At 38.5% G+C, this 17,895-nt stretch overlaps 1 protein-coding gene across 1 annotated transcript in view; it reads right to left on the reverse strand.

The window, feature by feature from the left end:
* Window positions 1-7,834: 7,834 nt before the first annotated feature.
* The window catches only part of DNAH5 (dynein axonemal heavy chain 5), a 273,908-nt gene continuing 263,847 nt past the window's right edge, over window positions 7,835-17,895 (reverse strand). Inside the window, exon 79 of the mRNA XM_030856579.2 lies at window positions 7,835-9,676. Within this exon, the coding sequence (XP_030712439.2) occupies window positions 9,525-9,676 (152 nt within the window). The 3' untranslated portion in view covers window positions 7,835-9,524. The remainder of the gene's footprint in view (window positions 9,677-17,895) is intronic.

Genomic DNA, 17,895 nt, shown 5'->3' on the forward strand with positions numbered 1-17,895 from the left:
AAGAATTAGGGAAAATGAACAGAGCCTCAGAGAAATGTAGGCTTCGTTAAACACACCAACATATGCACAACAGAAGTACCTGAAGGAGGGGAGAAAATATATTCAAAGAAATAATGCCTGAAATTGATGGGAACTAGAGGGTCGGAAGGGGCAGCAAGAAAATAAGTGGGAGGCTGGAGAGTAAGTGGGGTGGAAAGTAGCTGCAACGTGGTTTATAGCAGCAATATCTACTCAATTTTAATTTTTACTATCTGTGGTGCTTTGCTATTTTGTTACCATATAACCCAAACCTTCAGCAAAAATCTACTGTACACAACAGCCATGTGCAACTAGTGTTGGGGAAATTAAGGAAAAGAACCACTAAGATAGGAAAGAAAGCACTGGGCACAAGTAGCAAAATGGAAGGAAGATCAAGAAATCAAGGCCAGGGCTAACTGAGCCAAAGCAGCCAGGAATCAGCTGAACGATTGCAAGAGATGTTGGGCTTCCTCTTAAGACTACACTTAAGATGGGGTTTGAACCACTTTTAACGGAATCTTCAAGGACAAGGTTAAAACCAGCCAGGTTGAAATTTTTATTATAAGTTCAAAAATGGAGAATATAGTTATCGTCCAAATGGTATAAAAGCTCTATGGAAAAAGAACTTGGTCTTAGTTGCTTTTTTATAACTTAACACATGGTTTCAAAATATGTCTAAACAATGAGCTGCAGAGCACATGAAACCATATGGCTTTTTTCTTGCATCAGATACATGTGTGTTTTTCTTTTAAGGGTGATTTAATTCACATCACATTTTCACATACTTTGGGGAATGGGAGTAAGTCGAACGTAACAACCGTAATTTCTCCTGTAAGATCATTTCCACATCTTTCAACGTGAATCTTCTCACCAGAGGGAAAGAACTCCAAATTGCTTGGCTGCAGGCTCACTTCATAATGCATCAAAACTTCAGATATACTCCAGCAGGGAGCCATTCCAGAAGGGACCCACCATTCACATCATTGCAAGTCTCTTCAAAAATTGTGTACCCATTTTGTTCAAGGCAAACCCTTTTGTGTAAAAAATAAACACATTTTAATAAAGATTCTGTAAATCTTAGATTTGAGGACATCTGTGAACTGTAAACAAATATATATGAATGCAGAGAAGAGTGAGGTGAACTAACAGGAAAGTCTTCCCTTGAGTGCAGAGAATGTCAACATTGGGGTTTTTCTATTTTTAATGACATGTACCATGGCAACTGTCCTCTTTTCCTCTTTAACACAATAAAAACAGCATTATTCTTGAATGAGAAAGACTAACGTTAATGTCATCCTTTTCCTTGGAATAGAAAATTATTTTTCCTAGTGTTAAGCAAACCTGAGACTTAGATTTAGCAAAGTGAAAGCACTGCTGAGAAATGTGCAGTGGAAGCTCCCGGACCCCAGTCAACCTGTAGATGGAGGAATACCTGATAGAGAATGTGTTGTCTCCAAGCTGAATTTCAGGGTGAGCTGATAAAGACTAGTTGAGATTAATGAGAGTGATACAGCCCTGAAGCCGGAGCACCTACAGGAAGGAATGTAAGCACTGCAGCCAGGAAGACCTCATTTACAGGCTGTGTGAACTTGGCCCCTGGCCAAGCTACCTTTTTTGCACCTTGTTTTTCTCACATGTAAAAGTAAGAATACTTTTTAACCTCACAAGGTTTTTCTGGGGCATAAACGAGACACTGCGGATAAAACACCTATATGCTAATGTCGTGCATATAGGTTTTTTTTTCCTACTGTCATCCCCAACTTATAAAATAGGTTTAAGATAAAATCTTTACAATCAGAGATCTAAGATAAAATCTTTACAAATCAATGATTAAAGGACTGATCATTTTGTATAAATATTTGTTCTAAGAAGAGTATTTTTGTTGTTAATAAACACATCATGCGGAGAATTCATGATCATAATTTAGAATGAAAGGAGAGTTGAGCTGAAAACAATGTTTGATGCTCAGATAAAGGAAAGTAAAGAGACAACTCATGTCACCTAGAAGCATCACACCTAGTAGCACTTCCTGAGAAACTGTTAATTTAAATCAGTAGACATGAAGTTATTAAGAGACAGAAAATGCCACAATGCCCCTGTAACCCTTTCATAGACTCTTAACAGGTCTCTACCCTCCTGCAATGCAGCGTGTCTACTTGTCAGCTTTTTCATCTATGCAAATAAACAGGAGACAGATGGTGAGGGTTATACTTGTGTTCTGGTTCTAATTGCCTTATTGTTTTTTTAATTTTCTGCAAAATAAATTCATTTCATTAGCCAACATTCAGACAATTGGCTAACTGATCCTTTTAGCAAGTCTACAGTATTTATCTAGGACAATATTATTTAAAAATGCTGTTTTTAGGGCATCCTATAGGGCTGATATTAAGTAAATGACTAGCTTGGAGAAACTGAGAACATACTATAAACTCTTGGGACTTACAGGGGCTGCTGGAAAGCAGGTTTCCCTGTGTCCTTAGTAAGCCAACATCCATTTTGCTGTATGAAGAAACAGAACATCATAAATGCTTAATGGCACATCTGGGAAAAGGCAGATCTGACCCAGATTACAGTCTCCACTCCTGCTAATTAAGTGACTTTGAGCAAGTGACCCAGACTTTTTCAACCTTGTGTTCTTCGTTTGTAAAACAGGTGCTGACAAAAATATCTGCATGGGGCTTCCCTGGTGGCGCAGTGGTTGAGAGTCCGCCTGCCGATGCAAGGGACACGGGTTCATGCCCCGGTCCGGGAAGATCCCACATGCCGTGGAGCAGCTGGGCCCATGAGCCATGGCCACTGAGCCTGCGCGTCTGGAGCCTGTGCTCCGCAACGGGAGAGAAAAAAAATACCTGCATTATAGAGTACTTATGAGGTTTGAATAAGTTAACACCAAAAAGAACTTACTCAAACTTTAATGTTCGGGCAAATCGGTAGGAATCCTGGTAAAATGCAGACTCTGATTCAGTAGATGTAATTCAAGACCAAGATCATACACTTCTACAGGGTCCCAGGTGTTTCAATGCTTTTGGTCTCCAGACCATCTTTTCAACAGCAAGGCTTTACAAAAGCTTTCTCAGGTCTGGCACATTGTAAATACTCAGTAAATATTTGCTTTATTATTATGATTAATAATTAATTAAGGGCCCCAAATCAAAGAACTCTGCATGCAGTCCGTCCTTTCAGCTATGGAATGCCTTCATAATTCCCTACTAACCCACAGAAACAGTGTTTTTCAAGAAAAGTTTGCAGACAGTAAAATTAAAATAACATTGGGGTAGTAGGCTAAGTAATGGCCACCCAGAGATATCATGTCCTATGTCAGGAACAGATATGCAGATACCTGGAACCTGTAAATGTTACTTTATAAGGAAAAGGGGCTTTTGCAGATGTGATTAAGTTTAGAATTTGGAAATGAGGACGTTATCCTAGATTATCTGGGTGGGTCCTAAATGCCATCACAAGTGTCCTTGTAAGAGAATGACAGAGGGACACTAGACATACCTACAGAGGAGAAGGTGACACGAAGAAGGAGCTAGAGATTGGAGGTAGGCGGCCAGAAACCAAGGAATGCTGGCAGCTGCCAGTATCTGGAAGAGGCAAAGAAGGATCCTCCTAGAGCTTCCAGAGGAAACAGAGAACTACTGGCACCTGGATTTTGGACTTCTGGGGGCCAGAACTGCAACAAAATTTATTTCTATTATTTAAGCCACCAAGTTTGTGACACTTTATTACAGCACTCATAGGAAATGAATACAATTGGTTTAAGTAAAATGTTTATATGTATACAAGTTAAGTTGCTAATCACTAGAAAGCTAAGCATTTTTACAGAGTAAATTTTTTCTCTTTGCTTAAATAAAGGGTCCGACCTTCATGAAAGCCATAAAGAGACTGATGGCATATTAACAATGAGATTTTATTTTAGGAAATTAGAAAAATCCTATATTCTGCTTCCACACAAAATGTACAAAGTTTCAAAGAAAGTTGCCCCCATTCTAATGGTGAGAAAAAGCCAGAAACTATAAAATTATAACTTGTGTGAGATAAAGACCTGGAATTGAAGAGACCTCTGTTTTGTGTGCTTCACTGGCCTAGATTATTATTTCACCTCTCAGGAAACACTCCCCTAATTTTCACGGAAGCATTTTTGTGATGTAGAAGGTGGTTGACCTAGAATATACCTGAGGCCCTTCCTGTCCTCCATGCCCTGGAAGAGGCCCTGACTCAGCTATGTTCAGTCTTTCACACCTGAGAGTACCAGATTTTATCAGAAGACATCCTGCCTTCCATCCCTGAAAGAAATGGAAAAAGGAAATGGATTATTTGGTTATCACAGTTTTGTTTTCAAATTTAACCATATGTTAAAAGGGTTTTAAAGATAAAAGCTGACGACCCAGGGCTTCCCTGGTGGCGCAGTGGTTCAGAGTCCACCTGCCGATGCAGTGGACACGGGTTCGTGCCCCAGTCTGGGAAGATCCCACATGCCGCGGAGCAGCTGGGCCCATGAGCCACGGCTGCTGAGCCTGCGCGTCCGGAGCCTGTGCTCCGCAACGGGAGAGGCCACAACAGTGAGAAGCCCGCGTACTGAAAAAAAAAAAAACCTGACAACCCAGAATTCTATACACCACAAAAAATTTTAGGTGAAATACTTTTCTGGACAACATAAGCTGAAAAATGCCAGCAGAAACATTGTTCAAGTAATGTTCGAAATTCATCAAGCAAAAGTGCTGTGATAGCAGATGCAAACTCACATGTACACAAAGAAAGGAAGAGTGAAGAAAACGGGGACAAAAAGTCAGATAAATACATTTCTTCTTATTTTTAATCATTCTCAAAGGTAACTGGCCAAGATAAGATTGTTACAGTTATGGGACTTAGAACACATTTAAAAGTAAAATGTATACCAATTATGGCAGAAAGGATGAGAGAGAGGGACTGTAAGGTTCTGATACCTGAAGTGATGTAATTTGAAAGTAGACGGTGATAAGAAAGAGTGCACATTGTAAACCCTTGTGAAAGAAAAATTGCCCTGGACAATTGTTAAAAAACAGCAAGGAAGACATTATTGAAGACTATTGCAATAGGGGGAGGGAGATTGAACCCAACTCCATAGAAACAAAAGGCGAGAGGATTTTTACACACTGGGTGAGCTGATGGAAATTAGGGCAGGACGTGAGGGGGAGATTTTATTGATGTGAGGAGGCAATCTGTGTTGGCTAATTGTTGCTTATTGAAGTTAGGCTCCTACCCTCCCACAAAGACTAGGAGGCAGGGCCCCATCTTCCTTGAGGATCACATTCCAAAGGGAGGGCTCCCAGGCCCTTGAGAATCACTTACCTCTCAAAGGCTCAGAGAAAGAAATTACAAGAGAAGGGAAGACAGGGCCCTGTAGTCAGGAATTAGCCTGTCTACACTTGGGTCAAGGTGAGAGGTCAGTAAGGCCATCTTGGTCACCCTAGGACAACCATCAAAAAGAAAGGAAAATGAATGAGTTGTAATAAGCCAATAGTGGAGATAAAATGGAGTCATAAACAATACTCAATAAAAAAGTAGACAGAAAAAGAAAAAAAAGGAAGAAGAGATGGAACAAACAGAAAGCTAGTAAGATGGTAGATTTAAATCGTCATACCAATAATTACATGAAATATAAATGGTCTATACACTTCAATTAAAAAAGACATTACCATGGGCTTCCCTGGTGGCGCAGTGGTTGAGAGTCCGCCTGCCGATGCAGGGGACACGGGTTCGTGCCCCAGTCCAAGAAGATCCCACATGCCGCGGAGCGGCTGGGCCCGTGAGCCATGGCCACTGAGCCTGTGCGTCCGCAATGGGAGAGGCCACAACAGTGAGAGGTCCACGTACCACAAAAAAAAAAAAAAAAAAGACATTACCTGTTTATTATTAAAAAGAACAGAACTATATAAGAAACCCATTTTAAGTGGGAGGTTGGGTTAGCAGATGTAAGCCATTATATATGGAATGGCTAAACAACAAGGTCCTACTGTATAGCACAGAGAACTATATTCAGTATCCTATGATAAACCATAATGGAATGGAATATACTAAAAAAAAGAATGTATGTATATGTATAACTGAATCATTTTGCTGTACAGCAGAAATGAACACAACGTTGTGAATCAACTATACTTCAATTAAAAAAAACAAACCCATTTTAATTATAAAGGCACAGATAGGTTGAAAAGAAAATAAAATGATGGGAAAATGTAATCAAAAGAAATCTGGAATGGCTAGATTAATATCAAACAAAGAAACATCAGGAGAAGGAATATTACCAAGAAGTATCACACAATAATAAAGGAGTCAATTCACCAGGAAGACACAAGCATCCTCAATGTGTATGTACGTAAAAACAGAGCTTCAAAATCCACGAAGGGATATCACATAGTGTCTTGTCAGCAGCATTGGTACCACCTAGGAGCTCTGCTAGAAATGCAGAGTCTGCCCTACTGATTATAATCTGCATTGATAACAAGATCCCCAGGTGATCTGAGCAAATAGTAAAATCTAAGAATACTGATATAGTGCATCATGTCACATTTCTAATAAGGAACTCCGATGATATGTTTTCATAGCACTTCTCCCAACCAGAAAAAAAAGAGGGTAACTATGTGAACTGATGATATGTTGATTAATTTGATTGTAGTGATTATGTCACAATGTATACCTATACCAATCATCAAATTTCATACCTTAAATATATACAATTTTTAATTGGCAATTAAACTTCAACAAAGCTGGGGAAAATAGTCAATTAAAATATATATTCCTCCACAAACGCTGCAATAAGATAAAACAAATCTATAAATCTATACATAACTCAGTCTAATAATTTCAATTACCTTAATTTTTTTTTTTTTTTTTTTTTTTTTTTTTTTTTTGCGGTATGAGGGTCTCTCACTGTTGTGGCCTCTCCCGTTGTGGAGAACAGGTTCCGGACGCGCAGGCTCAGCGGCCATGGCTCACGGGACCAGCCGCTCCGCGGTATGTGGGATCTTCCCGTACCGGGGCACGAACCCGTAGTCCCCTGCATCGGCAGGCGGACTCTCAACCACTGCGCCACCAGGGAAGCCCTATATCTTTTTCTATGTATCGCTCACACATGTCAGGCTATCCAGTCATAAACTGAGATCATATAAAATTACCTGCCTGAATAACTGCTTATTTTCTGTGTCTCGTCCTCTTATGTGAATGAAATCAGAGACTGTGACAATTTTTTTCCCACCATCATTCCACCAGGGCACCAGAGTGCCTGACACACAAGAGGTGCAAAATAAATATCTTTAATAAATCAGTATTGAGACAGATGAAAAAGATGGCTCTATCACCCTGCTATGGCAACGGGACCCTCACTGTAGTTTTCTCCACATCCAAGGTGGTCAGGGACTCTCTCCATCAACTGGAAAATTCAGTCAATTGGTCTTCCCTTGATCCCCTGACTCAGTAGGATGCTGAGCACCCTTCAATGGGTGGGAGCTGGGGAGTAGGGAGTGGAGGTGAAGCAGGAAGGGGCCTCACTGGCATCTCCACGCTTTAGTGATGACCCTTGCTGAATTAGTTCCTAAAAATTTCTAGCTGTTTTCATGGTGTTCTTTTCTACTTTGGGTCTCCAAAACTCATACACATATACCTATGGAGTATATCACAAAATTATATAAATTATACATTTTCAAGTTATTTGATTATAAAAGCCAGTTTTGGAAGCTTATTTCTGGTTACTCAATGGCACTCACCCCCTTGTTCATAAATAGAAATTACGATTCAGACATTCATTAACAACTTTTTATTAATCTGCATTATTTTTACATTTTCATTATATATTCTTCAAAATAAAATGATTGTTTTACAGGAATTCACACAAATCAACTGATATATTAATTCAGACCAAAAGAAGCTACTCAAATGAAAATAGCATTGTCCAGGATGGGTAGGTAACACATGAACCACTCAGGCCTAATTCTCATCATACTTAGCATAAAATGATACTTGTCACAGAGCAAATCCTAGTGAGAGGGACCCACACTGGTCTCCTTGTAACCCTCCCTCCCTATAAAAAAAACTTTTTATCATTGGAAGCATGAAGATACACAGATCTGAAGTTACCCAATTCTATGCTGCAATTCTAAGTTAACAGTGACCAAATTTCCTAGTCAACAGGTTATAGATGAAACAATTTTATAATTTATAATCATAATTTAAAATAAAAATATGTGTAAAATTCCTTAGGTAGTATTTTCCTAATTAATAAAAACTTATGTGAAGTTCCCACCCACTATCTATGACTTTTATCCTTTCTCTACTTTTTTCTTCCAATCATTACATTTGTTCAAGTCAACTGAAAACTCAACCATTGGATCATACCTGTTTTTATTTTCCATGTTATTTTCTAATTTTTGCCCACACCAGATACATTTTACACTTATAATCACAGTGTACTTGATATTTTGTTAACTATGTCTTTCAATTAACAGTATGTGCTCACCATTTCTGTGTTATGAAATCTTCACTATTGTTTTTCATGATTGCCAAATACTTCTAATTTCCTTAAGATAGACTTATTTTTGAACTTTTAGGGTATTTTTTATGCTATTAAATACATTTATATATATGTATGTATGTGTGTATATATATATATATATATATATATATATATATATATTTCTTCAGTCTTTTAAATTGTTTCCTGGGTGTAGATTTCCAGGAGAGAAAATAAGGATCAAAGCATGGAATGTTTTTATGATTCTGTCTGTGCTTAGTTATTTAATCATTTTACAAAAAGGATGGGTCAATTTACATTGCTCAAGGAGTCTGTGAGTGTATCACTTTTACAAAGACCTCACCACGATTCACTTTAGCTTTAATTTTTTAATTCTAACAAATATCAGTTAGTATCTCATTAATAACTATCAGTGGGGTTGAATGCTATTCTAAATGTTTATCCTGTAGGATTACCTGAATTGTCTATTCATCTATTCACAGCCTTAACCCACCCTTCTATTTCCTTCCATTTTTTTAAAAGGTCTATTTAATTGGCTACTTGAGCCATGAAAACAAATCTCTTACCTGACCTAAATGCAAAAGGCAACAGAAGCAGAATCAGCACAAACTTGTCATGATACCTTAGAGAATTGGGCTGTCACTAGAACCACCACATTAACAGAAGAATAATCCCTTCAAGGGAAATACCATCTGTTTAGCCTAGTCAGTCCTTGGAGTTGAAGAAGAAAATGTATTATTGTGGATTTGAGGGCCGCACTTCATTAGAAAGTTGTAAATTTTACTTTTAAATCACCAAATAACTTTTCACAAAAACACAATGATTGGTCATGAACGATGAAACAGGCTAAATGTAATCAAGCATTCAGCTAGAATAGGGAACACTGATACAGCTCTCACTGCATGACCAACCTGATTTACACACTGTCCACACAGAAGAAAAAGGTTATGATACTTCAGATCCTGCATTTATTGGGTGAGAGACATGCCCCATGTTACTTGACATCACAGAGAAGGGCGACCCCACGGAGCACCCAGTGTTCGGGGGCCTGGGCCGTCCTGAGGTCCACAGCAGCGATGTAGTTCAGATCTGTTCGGACTGGCTTCTTGTAGATGGGACAGGAGTACAACCGAGGGTCTCTTACAGCTACAAAAAAATTCATAAAAAAAACCTTGGTGAATTTCTAATTTAAGCAGCCCCAAGCCCAAACAGAACGCAGAGCCAACTTTGTGCACTCTGAAGGTCATTCCAAAGAGAGATGGGTTTAGAAGAATGAGGGAAATTCTTCCTGACGTCAGATAATCCCTAGATGCGAAGCAGAGGCTACCACAGGTTTCCAGTGCGTGTGACAAGACACCCAGACGTCCTCACATTTACCCCACTCACCCCCTGTCACATGTCCTTGACATTAACCCCTGCCCATGTGACATGACCGTGAACCCCCCATTGCTCCCTCCCTCTCCTTTCCACCTGTCAATTCAACACCCCTCCTCCACCCTGTCCCCTGTACTTCTTCCCCACCAAATCTTGTGCCCACACACCTTCTCTATATTTCCCTTGTGACTTGCCTTTGTCTTTTAATCAGACATCCAGCACCAATGCTCACTATTATTTCACTATTATTTTTGCAAAATCCCATCTTCAACCCTCTGTGCCATAGTCCAAACCACATTTGAAATCACAGGACAGAGAATGTTCCCTACCCCTACCAGGTGTTGTGAGTTCTCCATGTGCGTAGAGACATAAAAACGGCAGGGAAGCAGAGAACCATGCCACCGTTCAGCTCTCTAAGACTCAATCTACCTTTTTGGAGTACATGAACAGATGAAGTCTCCAAAATCACATATGCAGTGAAAGACAATCTGTGTGCCCCTTCTTCAAAGGTCTTCTTTTACGCATTCTGTCCAGCCTTGGCATCCCCATATTGAGGACTGATGCAGGTCTTGCGGGGCCTCAAACTTACACAGTTTGGGGGAGGGGCTTCTTTTAAGAAAAAAGTACAATTTGCAAATATAAAATTAAGCTTTGGAAGGAGCCTCTGCACTGAGCAGCCTTAGAGTTTAAGCTTCACCTGCTTCTGGTTAAATCCACTCTACCTACAGTAGTTTATCTGCACATCTTGTAACACCCATCTCGGGAAGCAGTATATTATTTCCTCTTCTCTCCCAGACTATAAATTATTTCAGGACGAAAGTTGTGTCTGCACTCATCCGTGTACTTCTCTGGAAGGCCAATATTATAAATGACCCTCACATAATTATTGAGATGAAAACATACTTAACTAAGAGGATAACTTTGCTTTGGTGAATTAGTGTAACAAACATGTAACTTTCAAAATGCAATATTAATATATTAATGATACTGAATTTATTTCCCCAAACTAACTTACTCAATAATTTAGCTTTTCCTAACACATCAAAAAAGTAAGGCACTATCAGAAATTAAAGTCTCATTTTTTGACCCAAGAAAACCTTCAGCCTACTGTGCCATGTGTTTTTATACCTCCACTAAATTTAATTAATTTTATTGGAAGAAGTTAAACATTTGAATATGATAATATTATACAAAAGTTTCAATATAAAATAATCTAAAACTGTAATTCTTAACCAGGTGTGATTTTTAGCAGGGGACATTTGCCAATATCTAGAGACATTTTTAGTTATCACAACTGGGAAGGTGCTACTGGCAACAAGTAGGTCGAGGCCAGGAATGCTGCTAACATCCTAAAATGCACAAGACAGCCCCTCACAACAAGAGTTATCTGGACCCAAAATGTCAATAATACAAAGGTTGAGAAATGCTGTTCTAAAACATAGTCATGACATATATACACTAATATGTATAAAATAGATAACTAATAAGAACCTGCTGTATAATAAATAAATAAATTTAATTTTTAAAAAATAAAGAAAAAAAATTTAAATATACAAAACAAAGATGGCTAAATGTCAGAAAATCTACCCATGTAATTCACCACATTACACAACTAAGATAGGAGATATGATTATCTCAATGTAGAAAAAATCATTTAATAAAGTTCAGTACAATTTATAATTAAAAATTCTGAGCAAACCAGGAATAAAAAGGAACTTCCTAAACTTAGTAAAGGTTATATTAAAATTTATAGCATATAATATACTTAGAGAAATTTTACATGGATTTTCTTGAGGCTCAGAAACAATTTTGATCAAGAACATTAAGAAGAGAAAAATAAATAAAATTGGTAAGAATTAGAAGAGCAGAGAATCAACTATCATAATAGAAAAACAAAATCAACAAACTTTTAGAACAATTAAGAATCTTCACCAACTAGTAAGGATCTTGCTGGATTCAAGATCAACCTGTGCTGGCAACTGCCAACTAAAAGTTTTAATAAAAAATAGGATACAGGGCTTCCCTGGTGGCGCAGTGGTTGAGAGTCTGCCTGCCGAGGCAGGGGACACGGGTTCGTGCCCCGGTCCGGGAAGATCCCACACGCCGCGGAGCGGCTGGGCCCGTGAGCCATGGCCGCTGAGCCTGCATGTCCGAAGCCTGTGCTCCGCAACTGGAGAGGCCACAACAGTGAGAGGCCCGCGTACCGCAAAAAAAAAAAAAAAAAAAAAAAAAATAGGATACAGTTTTTTAATTTTGACAAAACCATAAAGTATCAGGGAATTAACCAAGTGATCTGTATAGAAAATACTTTAAAACTTTAGTAAAAGATATAATAAGGATGATCTGAAAAAATTAAAAAATAAATAAAACAAAGTCACAGATATTTTACAGTACTTTAAAATTATGTATTTGCTTAATCCCAAGAAATTAATTATTAGAAACCATCTAAATTAATGTAACACCTAATTTTAAGTCTAGATGCTAATTTTTAATTACCATGAGAATGTCATTAATGATAATAATTAGGCAAACATACAAAAAAATCTGATTAAATAAATGAATGACAGTGAATTTGAGGAGTGCAGTTAATGCTAACTACACTGATATATTTAAACCCTTTAATCCTAAGACCTGAACATATAACAAATATTTAACTAATCGTTCTTCTTGATGCACACTTGACCAACAATCATTTAATAAATCTTGATGTAAGCCCTTGGAGTTTTACATTTGAATCAAGTGATAATTATAACTGCACCTTGGGAAGTATTCGATTACTTGGGTTTTAATCCCAAAAGAAAAATAGAATTGGAAAAAATAGCATTCTTTTCAAGAAGCAGTAAAAAAAAAAAGCAATTCTCTGAAATATTTATCCAATTTTATTTATTTTTAATTGCTTCAGAAGGGAAGGAGCCCACACCAAGTCACAGCATGCAGCAACCTTCTGCAGCAGGATTAGAAACCACTGAAAATATAATTTCATGGCAAAAGTGCTGACAGATGCTAAACAAGCACATAAAGAGATGATTTGAAACCGTTACCTCTGGTTAGACAAATAACTTTGAAGACAAAAATAAACATGCTAAGTAGGTAGAACAAATTAGCTAAATATGTTTAAAGCCTTGGGGCTCCAGAAGGAGAAGAGAGAAGAGGGTATCTAAACCGGCGAGCTATGTGCTTTAGTATGCTAAAGGTTTTAATAAAACGCCTTGAGGAAATTTCATTTTCTAGCTCAATAACTTCCCTCTCTAGCCTACATTTTTCATCCAAATGTAAGTATATCATTGCATCATATATTCCTTCTAATATCCAGAATAACCAAGTTACATAGAGATTCCTTATGTCATTCCTTTATTTAGTCCCTCTTTTGCTAATAACATTTAGGTTATTAAACAGTGCACTCTTCCATGTGTTATTTCTTTTAATCCTTCAACAAGCATGAGAGTTATCATATTAATAATAATAAATTTTTTATTGTTATCTATTGTATGCTAATTATGTGCTGGACATTGTCAGTTTAATTCTCTCAACAACCCAATGAGATGGGTACCATGATTAAATCCATTTTACAGATGAGAAAACTGGAAGAACATAAGGAGGTGAGTTACTTATCCAAGGTTGCAGAGCTGTAGGTGATGAGTCAAACCTGGCCAGAATGGATCCAGAGCCTAAGCTCTTAATCTCAGCAATAGTGTGACGTACTATGCGTATGTGTCTCCATATCTTTGCAGAAATATGTAAATGTGGACCAGAGATAACTAGATATCTGACTTCAACTTGTGGCATAGCTGAGACTCCTCCAAAGCTACGTGACTAACTGCTAAGGCGATAAAGCCATGAAAGCACCCCAAATATCCAGGCTCCTGGCTCACTGCCTTTTACCTGAGGACATGTGCCCCCCTATGGGGCAGGGAGGTGACCTTCAGCATGGGGAGAGGAGCTACAGGGGGTGACAGCTCTCATCTGCATAGGGCAGAGGGCTTTACTCTGTCTACTTCACCAGGTACCTGAGAAATATTAATACATGACTTCAAAATGCAAAGAAACTGTCCTCATTTCCAATTAAGCCTTTATTTTCAAGCTTCATCCCTAAATGCAGTCTTAAGTAGAACACTACCACAAGAATTCCCAGAGACCTGCATTCATCCCACAACAGACAAATGTGATTCTGATAGCAGTTTTAGTAGCCAGGAATCATAGGCAAATTATGTAATATCTCTAAACCTTCATTTTCCCATCTGCAAAATCGTCATGATACATCTTACAGAGTTGTTGTAAAGACTAAATAAGTTAATATATGTGAATGCCTAGCATAGTATAATGCTTGCAATGCAGTAGATGCCCAAGATGTGTTAGATTTCTCCCCTCGCTCCCTGTACACACACACACACACACACACACACACACGCACATATACACTTACCTTTTCACTAAAACAAATTGCCCAGTCTCAGGTTCCCCGTGACTTTAACAGAGTTCAGGTTTACAAACTGAAAGTGGATTAAACGTTGCGGGGCTCAGGAGTTAGGAGGTCTCCAGCTCCGGGTCGCTGTGCGGGGCTATTCCTACTCCAGGCCCACAACAGCACGGTGTTGGATCAGGGTGGGTCCTAGGGCGTTCTTAGAAACACTGTTCCTCTAGCAGGAAATAGTCTCATTAGCTGCAGGGACCCTGAGATTCTTCACATCTTACTTAGTGACCAGAGATACATGTAAGTCTTGCTTTGTTCCCCCAAAATTCTAACCACTGCTTTCCCTTCACATGGGCTTCAGCACCGAAGTTATTAGAAGCATCACTCTCTCTCTATAGGAGACACGTATTTCCTGTAGCTGCCTCTTTTCAACTTCCTTTGAGAACAGAGGATCTAGAGTGGGTACGGGTGGCTTTACTCTCTTGGAGTATTTAGTACTATTTGGGTGACTCTCCCGTGACAAGAAATATAAATAAAACAAACATTTGGGGATATAGCTCAATATAGAGCTCAATTTTGATATATTGATAAACTCAATTTTTAGCTTTGAAATAAATATCTAGACTTCCTTTTAAAAACAAATAAACCAGTCCTATATGTAAAATTCAATGGTGAATTATTTAAACTGAAATTGCCCTTCCTATTAACATAAAAAACAATCCATTACAAGAATTTTAATTTTAAAACACTACACTTTTGGAGCTTCCTCTAGCCATTAATGATGTTAAACCTCTTTAGCTCAATTAGAGCCCTATTTAGTCATCCAAATGGACTGAAAATTAGATGTACAGTAGGAAAAGAGTAATGGAATGTTAGTTTTCTATCACAAACAAAACACCTCTTCAACCACAAAGCTATTTGGCAAAAAGTTTCCACCAACTTCTACTGAAGCCAAAAAAAGAATAAAGAATTACAGTTTTCCTTTACTTTTTTCTTAGTACTTTGAAATTAGTGAGTCACTTTTTCCTTTGCTTATTTTTATTTCCTCCCTAACCCTACAGCTAACGAGCATCACCACAGACTAAAGCCCAGCAGCGTAAGTACAGTCCTTCCATACCAACGTATTCTTAACTCATAAAGGACTGCCTGTATTATAAACTTATTGCTTTATTACTACGCTGCTGAGATGTTCAAGGTCATGTGGCAATGGATTTTTACAATTTAGTCACAAGAAATAAAGTAACACCTAACTGAATGTGAGAAAGATTCTTCTTTCACTTTATAAGGGCAACATTTTTCCAACAATGTTGACTAGATGCAACAAAATTTCTAAAATATTACTTTTGGCTGAAAGAACATTTGATTATTATTTCTATAAAATAATCACTGTCCTGGGACTTCACACGACCGTAATTGATTATTATTTCTAGAAAATAATCACTGTCCTGGGACTTCACATGACCATAATTGATTATTATTTCTAGAAAACAATCACTGTCCTGGGACGTCACATGACCGTAAGGATTAATGAACATGAAGCCACAGGCAGTGTGTTTGCTGAAGCCCAGGCAGACACATGGATAATTTCAGATGCAGCGAGGGCATAATGAGCGACACCCTGTACCAGGAGGCATACTGAGTACCCTACGTCTCTCTTCTGATGCTCAGCTCTCCTCATGGGCTCCCCTTCCTTCACACACCGTCTTTCTGTTCCTCAAACACAGCACATTCGTTGCTACCTCTTGCCTCTGCACTCTTGCCTTTGCCCCATGGATACTAGTCCAATGTTCAATGTTCTCTCCTCAGCAAAGCCTTCCCTGAACCCCTGAATTCTCTCACTCCCTGACACACCGTGTGTATGTGTTCTTTACAGAAACAAGACCTATCTGAATGTGGTATGTTCATTTACACTTGATCCTCGTTATTCCTGGGACTTACGAATCTAAAATCTCACGGAGTCTGAATTACCGATGGCTGCTCGGGGAAATACAGGGTCAGGTTCCTGCAAGCCTCTGGTCACAGCATTTCCATCAGCCCATCAATACGTAACCTTGTTCTATGTGTGTTTCTGTTTAAAGTCACCTTATTAATATACACTGTTGATTCATTCACATTGAACTCAAGGTCAACAGCACTATGACTCATGCCTGATCAGAGCATGTCTAACACACATGTTTTCTCCATAAGGCACATCACCGCCTTCTTGCTCTCAGGGACACTAGACAACACTTCAGCACTGCACACTGGGGCCATTTTCAACAATGAAAGGTAGAAAAATGTGAAAAACATAGCACAAAATAGACCATGGAAAGGACACTTGTTTACGGTCTGAGCTGAAACAAGAAGTAGAGCACAGGCTTGTTCAACCTCAACTAGGAACACTCATGTCAGGAAACTCAATGTTTCACTGCTTTGTACATGTCCATGAAAGACCGCAAAAGTGCCACAAGCAGTGACACTGGGGTCACAGATAAATTTTAGAGTGTAGGCAAAATCACACAGAATCCTTGCGTAACAAGGATTGACTATATTTGCTTCTTTTTTCAGCTACCTTCCCTCTTTGAGACTGAGCTCCTTGCAAATGGGGATTCTGCTTGGCCTTTTCTCATTGTTGCATCCCCAGCAACACAGTAGTGTGTGTCAGATGGTCGACACCAGATAAATATTAAATGGATGACCCAGTGAGCCAAAGCTCTTTCCCTCTGCCAAGGAAAGTCTAACGCTAATGCCCTCTCATGCTCACCCTTATCCTCCAAAAGTCATCTCAGAAGCAGTCCCCATCGACCTCCCAGGCCTAGTTATGTTCTACTTCTAGATTCCCTGACCATCCTGACAGCATCTCCATCATAACATGTGTCAAATTCTACTTAAATTATTTATTTACTTATCAGGCTCCCTCACCAGACTGTGAGTCCCTTGTGGGTGTGATCTGATTCATAATTATCTTTCTGTCTCTCTGTACTCTTGCAGGTAAGCTTGTGGCTGGTATAATTAGTCATGCAGCAAACATCAATATTCGCCTAAAAAATACTCAAAGTTTATACACTCTCTTCCCTTGACATATATTTACAAATGTAGTACTTATCTAAAGGATGGAGGTACTAAAAGCTCTCTTTTAAAGAGAGATTGTTTTATCCCTTGCTTGTTTAAAGAAAAATCTTTTGTGCTTCTGTTGTAAAATTAGTACTTCCTTGGGAGCCACTATCCTGGCTACCTCTTGAGTTTATGGCTTAATAGTGATCATCTCACTATGTATATGTATATCAAATCATCATGTTACACACCTTAAATATATGCAATTTTTATTTAAAAAGGAAAATAAATAATTTTTTTAAAAAATAAAAAGAACAGGGAATCTCCTCATATGGTGAACGGTGGTTACTGCTGAGGAGATGTTAGCTGAGTGCAATGCAACATCAAAAACCTCTAGAAAACATCAAGCCAACAATGGGAAATAGTTTAGGTGTTTTTAGCCTTGTCAAACAGAGCTTTGATAACTTTGTCAAAATATTCTTCTTTGACATGTGTGTTTTATAGAAGTGTTATCACATTCATAGGCTGATATGTGAACCCAGCGTTT

Source organism: Globicephala melas, chromosome 3 (assembly GCF_963455315.2).
Source record: "Globicephala melas chromosome 3, mGloMel1.2, whole genome shotgun sequence".
Classification (NCBI taxonomy): Eukaryota; Metazoa; Chordata; class Mammalia; order Artiodactyla; family Delphinidae; genus Globicephala; species Globicephala melas.